Genomic DNA, 7,122 nt, shown 5'->3' on the forward strand with positions numbered 1-7,122 from the left:
TACATTTTTATATTAAAAATAGTTTTTGAGGTGGGTGGATAATGGTGTCTGCAAACTGCGGAGGTCCTATTATCATCACAACATCCACACGAAAACTACTATCTTCCATACAAGTACCCTGTAGAGTGTAGACGGACCCTCTTCTTGGCTGACTTATCATACCTCAGCATAGAAGTCTCTTCCATTTCTCCCAAATGGCCTTTCTAGGGAGGCTGTCATTTGCAGAGCATCTTGTCTAGATGGCTGGTACGAAGATGAACTCCTCTGGAAGACAGCATGTCAGATTAGCAATACGTACATACCTACGACTGTAGCTGTTCTGTGGATACTGTTCCTCCACCCCCAAGCTCCAGGTACGTAGGTAAAATGTGCCTGTTTCTCAGCGCTCTTTTCCCCCCAGCTCCACTTGCGGTGTGTTTTGGCACCTACATTTGCAAGGGGACTAGCTAGGTCACAGGCAAATGCATATTTAGGAAGCTATTAAAATTTGTCTAGGTGTTAGGGAGGGCTATATGCTCACATCCTCACTCCAGGACTGCTCACGTAGGCAGATGCCCTGTCACCAGTCAGTGCTCATTGACTGCAATTGCTCATTTAACCCTGAAGTGCACACATTTCTCTCAAACAGAGAGCATTAACTCACAGCCTGTCATCATAAGATTTTAACAGAGTCCCTTGCTAGATTTCTACATGTCCTGGGTTCATGTAGGTCTAAAAAAAAAAAAAAAAATCTTCGTGGATTCAATCTCTGATTAGCTCTAATCTATCCATAAAGATAGGATGCTGAAAGTGGAGGGCAGCCCCAACAAAGAGTTCAATCCTACCCCAAAGTAATCAGTAGAATTTTCACTATTAGACTTTAATGGGAACAAGGAGCACAGTGCACTAGGGAGAGAAAAGAAAAACAATCAATCTCCTTATGTGAAGCACTGAGCGAGGCTATTCCTGCCATAACAAGTTAGAGAATAACCCTCAACACATTTGATAGAATCATAGAAATTGCAGGACTGAAGGGGACCTCGAGAGGTCATCTAATCCAGCCCCCTGCGCTAAGCCAGGACCAAGTAAACTTAGACCACCCCAACAGGTGTTTGTCTAACCTGCTCTGAAAAACTCTCCAGTGGCAGGGATTCCACATCCTCCCTTAATACCCTGTTCCAGTATTTAACAATCCTTATAGTTAGAAAGTTTCCCCCTATATCTCACCACAATCTCCCTTGGTGCAGATTAAGGCCATTACTTCTCCTCCCTTCAGTGGACATGGAGAACAAATCGGTCATCATCCTCTTTATAACAGCCCTCAACATATTTGAAGACTTATCAGGTCCCCCCCACTTGGCTTTCTTTTCTCGGGAATAAACGTACCCAGTTTTTTTAAATTTTTCCTTGTAGGTCAGGTTTTCTAAACCTTTTCTCATTTTTGTTGCTCTTCTCTGGACTCTTTCCAATTTGTCCACATCTTTCTTAAAGTGTGGTGACAAAAACTGGACCCAATACTCAAGCTGAGGCCACACCAGTGCCAAATAGAGCAGATCAATTACCTCTCATATATGACACTCCTGTTAATATACCCAAGAATTATATTAGCCTTTTCTGCAGCTGTATCACATTGTTGGCTCATATTCAATTTGTGATCTACTACAACCCTCAGATACTTTTTGAGCAGTACTGCTTGCCTAGCCAATTATTCCCCATTTTGTACTTGGGCAAATTGATTTTTTTCTTCCTAGGTGTAATACTTTGCACTTGTCTTCATTGAATTTAATCTGTTGACTTCAAACCCATTCTGTAATTTATCAAGGTCATTTTGAACTCTAATCCTGTCCTCCAAAGTGCTTTGAGTTCATTAGCTTAGGGACAGGCATCTCCAGCTGTCTGGGAGACAACGTGAACAGCCCTGCTTAGGCAGATTAGTGCCTTTTATTCAAGAATTGGTGCTACAAAGTTTTATTTGGCTCCTGTCTCCATCTCGTGGAGATACTGAGAAATAACAATAGTGCTTTTGGCATGCACTGTACAGAACCCTTTGTCAAATAATCTCAAAGGCAGGTGACTCTCATAACTCCCAATTTTCAAATGGGGAAACTGAGGCACGGATGTAAATTACTTGCCCAAAGCCACCCAGCAAGTTAGGAATAGAATTCAGATCTCAGCTCCCAGTTCCTTGCTCTTACCACTATGCTATGCTGGTGGTCTGTCTCCTGTTTTCTGGATTGGCATATTTGGCCCTCTAGAGTTACACTGACAATTCATCGGTTACCACAAGAATCTTTTATTGCTTTAGATACAAATAACTGGGTGGAATAGAAGAGCATTGTGCATTGTAGAGGAAAGACATCAGAGCTTGGGCAACTGCACTAGAAGTTGTGGCTTGAGAATTGCTCTGTCTATGCTGCTTGAGAATTTGGATGCACTGAGCTTCCTGAGATAAAAAGAGTTTATTTTCTTCTGTGTCTTTTTGGGCTCTTTTCCTTTGTTTCCTTTTTTACTATTTTTTTAGCTTGCTTCCCTTTCTTTCGGGTGGCTTTGTGGGGGGGTGATGTAGGAAGAGAGGGGAATCTGTAAAGAAAAGCAGAATGGCTGTAACAGAGAAACAAGTGGTCTTAGCATTAAAGAGCCCAGAGGAGAGTTTTGAAGACAGGGGAGAATGCAGGATGTGATTAACCAGCACTTGAGACCAGCACAATGGTAGAAGGAAATTAGACAGGAATATTCCTGTCTTATTTCAGAGCTCCATCCATCTATCCCAGCAGGATACTGAGTGACAATACACAACCAGAGGAACACAGGGTAGCATATCAACATCAGAACAACTCTCCCGGGCTGAATCCGCTCCAGGGACGGACTCTTACCTTGGCCTTGTCTAGAAAAAACGGGTCCTTTTTTCAAGTCAAATTAGCTCAGCTGAGCTCATTTAAAGATTGAAAACCCCACTTCAGGCTAACCTTGACCTATTAAATTCAAGCCAAAAGGTATTAAAAACTCTCCACATTCATGCTGAATGGGATTTTCTGTGGAGTAATAAGCTCCTGTGACCTAACTCAGTTGGGGGTGAAGGGGAAAGCACCTTTTCCCCTAGTCTAGAGGAGGCCTGAGAATGGTTGAGCCCTTTTGTGACTGTCACACCACGTTTACGTTAGGAAGGTTTTCCTTTGGCTTTGTAAACACCAACAGGGAGGTTGTCTTTACTTGAGATGTTTACCTTCTGGTGATCCCCTGGGTAAATTACAAGTGCATTGGCATTGTCCAGACTAGCCTTTGCAAAGGTGTTAACAACTGGAGTGGATGTACCCCCAATTGGTGATTGATTTATAAAATCAGCAGTTCATAGATAAGCAAAGTTTGTGTTGTAAATGGCTTGTCTAGTTTTTGTAAAGTCTATCCATGAGGAAGTTTGTGTGGAAGGTTGGTTTTTCATGAGAGTATCCAGTTTTGAGAGCTCAGTCTTAATCTTTTCCTGTTTCATAGATAGTGTTCCCTTCTGGCCTTGTGATCATTTATCTACAGAATGTGAACAACACAGAAACACCCGCGCCTTTGAACTGACCTCTTGCTGTTCTCCTTTGGGTGGGTCTAGTTTTGATGTCTGCAGTGCACGTAGTTTATTAAGTAAAAACATTTTATCCTTTCCTTCCTACAATAAAAAAAAGAATGTTATTAACTTGAATGTGCATATTATTCCTAATGCAATCGCAGGGCTTGTCTACACAGGGAAATTGACCAGGATAGCAATTACAATCAAAGTGGAATAATTGTGGAATAAAATCACATTTATTCCAGAATATCATGTCCACACAAGAGAGTTATACTGGCACAGCTATAACAGAAATTGACTGGCATATGTATAGCAGAATAATTTCCCAGAGTAGATAAGACCCAAGTTATTCTAACTCCATTAGTCAAAACTTATCTCTAGATGGGCTGTGTGACGTTGCACTCCATAATGTTTTATGGAAATATGCTTATGAGTGTAAATATGATGTAACTGGAATATGCTTCAAGCAAAAGGTCTCTTGTAAGGTATCAGTATAAAGGTTATAACCTACTGAATATTCCTCTTATTTGTATGCATGCATCATCCTTGTATCTGAAGCTAGGAATATGAAGTATAACTCTGAGGTCCTATTGTAATTAGGCAAAGTTGGGCCATTAATGGTTGTTTAGAATCTTGATGGCTCCCATTGACTAGGACAATTGGCTGTAAATGGTTTATTTACCAGCAAGCCTTCCTGTATATGTGCCTGCCAGCCCTGGAAGAATGGAAGGGGTCTCACAATGACATGTGACCATGTCACCTGATACTGGAATCCATCTTAAACCTGGTGCTTTTCCATTTATAACGAGGGGAGGGGACCCAGAGAAACAAAAGATTCCCGCCTTGTGCCAAAGATATAAAAGGGGGTGGAACCAAACAAAGGGAGCTTCCAGTCATCAGAAAACCCCTAGTTTCCACCTAAGATGTCTGCTGGAACTGACAAGGACATTGCCAGGGGAAAGGATTGGGCTCAGAATAGGAAGGAGTCTAGTCTTTGAAAGAAGCTTTTTGGAACATGTGAGGGTGAGATATTATCTGTAATCAGTTTCTTAATGTATTAGGCTTAGATTTGCGTGTTTTGTTTTATTTTGCTTGGTAACTTACTTTGTTCTGTCTATTATTACTTGAAACCACTTAAATCCTACTTTTTACACATAATAAAATCACTTTTGTTTATTGATAAACCCAGAGTAAGTGATTAATACCTGGGGGAGCAAACAGCTGTGTATCTCTCTCTATCAGGGTTATAGAGGGCGGACAATTTATGAGTTTACCCTGTATAAGCTTTATACAGAGTAAAACGGATTTATTTGGGGTTTGGATCCCATTGGAAGCTGGGTGTCTGGGTGCTGGAGATAACCAAAAACTGCTAAGCAGGTCACCTAAAGTCTGCAGCTTTGGGGGCATGGACCAGACCTGGGCTTGTGTTGCAGCAGGCTAGTGTGTCTGGCTCAACAAGACAGGATTCTGGAGTCCCAAGCTGGCAGGGAAAATGGGCTCAGAGGTAATCTCAGCACAGCAGGTGACAGTCCCAAGGGGGTCTCTGTGACCGAACCCGTCACAGGCTGTAACCCCAAAGGTTTACTGAGGAGGCAGGGAGAGATGCAGTCTAAAGCACTAGCTTTCCCAAAGCCAGCTGAGAGAATGCAGAAGAGGGAGTTGTTATGCATATAGTTACATTCTCAAATCCTGCAGGAATCTGATTAAACAGACTACGTAGCTACCCTGCAGGGGAGGTGGCAGCAGCGGGAGGGTAGGGTGAGGGGAAATAAAATCATCTCCTCCAGCTGCAGGCAGACAGACAGGAAGCCTGCAGTACAGCCCCTCTGCAGTCACTACTCTAGCCAACAGGCTGGCTCTTTCTACCTCCATCGGGGTTGTCTTGGCCACTAGAACAGATCCAGTGGTGCCCGCATATCAGTACATTCAGAGCCAGCATGGAGCCTACCTCCCTGGCACACGACAATTCTTATTCTCGCGCCCAAGGAGCATACACAGGACCATCGCAAACTGCTGAATTTCACCCAAGATGACTTCTACACAGACTTTACATGCAGAAAATAGGCCCCACATCCCAGCTTCAGAAAGCGAGTCAGCTCTGGCAGCCCCTGTCCTCTCCCTAGCAAGCTGGCCAGCTCTCCAGACTAACCAAATCCTGCTTAGCCAAAAGTCTCAGGGATGGGGGCGCATGACCCAAAACTTTCACACAACTCAAGGTGCTACTCTAAGTCTGTCTTTATTGTCACAAAAGTCTTTGGGATGATGAACTTCAGACCCCTCCTCACACATACCAAGCAAAAAGCATAAAAATAATATTTACGAAAGTAAAATTAATTGTACTTTTATTTTCACAAAGAAAATAAAGCAACTGCTCTGTGGTGTTTTTTACAACACCCAGGTTTTACTGTCCTCTTAGGCATTAGCATTAATGGGAATGGTATTTGCACTGAAAAGGCTATACCCACCAATTCAATTTCTGTCTATTTAGAAACCAAATCTAACAAAGACACACAGTTTGCAGAGCCAGATCAGACTACTAGTTCCTGAAAGTACCATATCTTGACACCTAGCCATCTGACACCACACCTGTGGAAAACAAACCATTTCCTTGCTTCAAATAACACGTCTGAGGAATTGTGTGATGCCCTGCATAACCTTAAAATAAACTGCAGACAGGGTTGATTAGTCAAGTGTGTTTAGGAGGATATTTTCCTCTTCTCACTTGTGCCAAAACAGAAACCTCTCTGCGTGCAAGCGTCATATGCAACGGACATGAGGAAACGAGCTAACATGTTTGCTGTCTTTTTTTAAATAATAGAAACCTGAAAAACAAACTTACATTAATAATTTGCTCATGCAGGAGTCTGACCATTATCTTTCTTCCTTCTATTATTTGCCAGTAAAGATATGTGATAATTCTGAAAGAAAAGGAAGTTCAGCACGTGAGTATTTATATTCGGGTGATGCTTCTCTTCCAAATCACTGCCAAACAAGAAGAGCTTTTGTTCATTTTACACAGTGATTACTTATAAGTAATATGCAGTGTTGTTATAAAAGATATTACCTCACCCACCTTGTCCCACTTATGAGTAATGGCAGACAAATACTAAATGGGTCAGAAGCTCTATTGGGAAAGACCCAAAGCTGTATGGGCTCTTACACAAATACAAAGCAGGCAGGTCAACACTACAAGGTACTTTTTAGTTCTAGACAGGAATCCATTGTTTTCAACCAACCTTGTACCAGTTGTTGGCACTGTCCCTCCCCTTCCTCTGCCAATTAATGAACCTTAATAACTATCACATAGAGGCAAATCCTGGTTCCACTGGAATCTCTTGCAGTTTTGTTATTGATTTTTATGGGATCAGGATTTGACTCTTAGAAGGGATTGTGATTGGACTATGAGACTGGGAGCAATGACTCATCTACTATTCCCAATTTTCCTGCTGATTTCTGGAGTCTTGGGCAAAATCCATAACTGCTTTGGGAGAGCTTTTCAAAGGCACAAATGGCAGTTAGGTGCCAATGGGAATTACATGCTGTCAAGGCTGGATCCCCACTTTGAACTTTAGGGTTCAAATGTAGGG

General features: G+C 42.2%; 1 protein-coding gene across 4 annotated transcripts in view; it reads right to left on the minus strand.

The window, feature by feature from the left end:
- Positions 1-215: 215 nt before the first annotated feature.
- TMC5 (transmembrane channel like 5) overlaps positions 216-7,122 on the minus strand; it is a 41,340-nt gene continuing 34,433 nt past the window's right edge. For 3 of the 4 annotated variants that reach the window (XM_029911307.1, XM_029911308.1, XM_029911309.1), the window contains exons 19-20: positions 6,375-6,453; positions 1,584-3,634 (exon numbers count right to left, since the gene is read on the minus strand). In XM_029911307.1, coding sequence (XP_029767167.1) covers positions 3,494-3,634; positions 6,375-6,453 — 220 coding nt within the window. In that variant the 3' untranslated portion in view covers positions 1,584-3,493. Of the gene's footprint in view, positions 886-1,583; positions 3,635-6,374; positions 6,454-7,122 lie in introns of those variants that run through there. The other variant, XM_029911310.1, reaches the window with a different exon arrangement.

Source organism: Terrapene carolina, unplaced genomic scaffold (assembly GCF_002925995.2).
Source record: "Terrapene carolina triunguis isolate 2854851 unplaced genomic scaffold, T_m_triunguis-2.0 Scaffold93, whole genome shotgun sequence".
NCBI classification, from domain to species: Eukaryota; Metazoa; Chordata; order Testudines; family Emydidae; genus Terrapene; species Terrapene triunguis.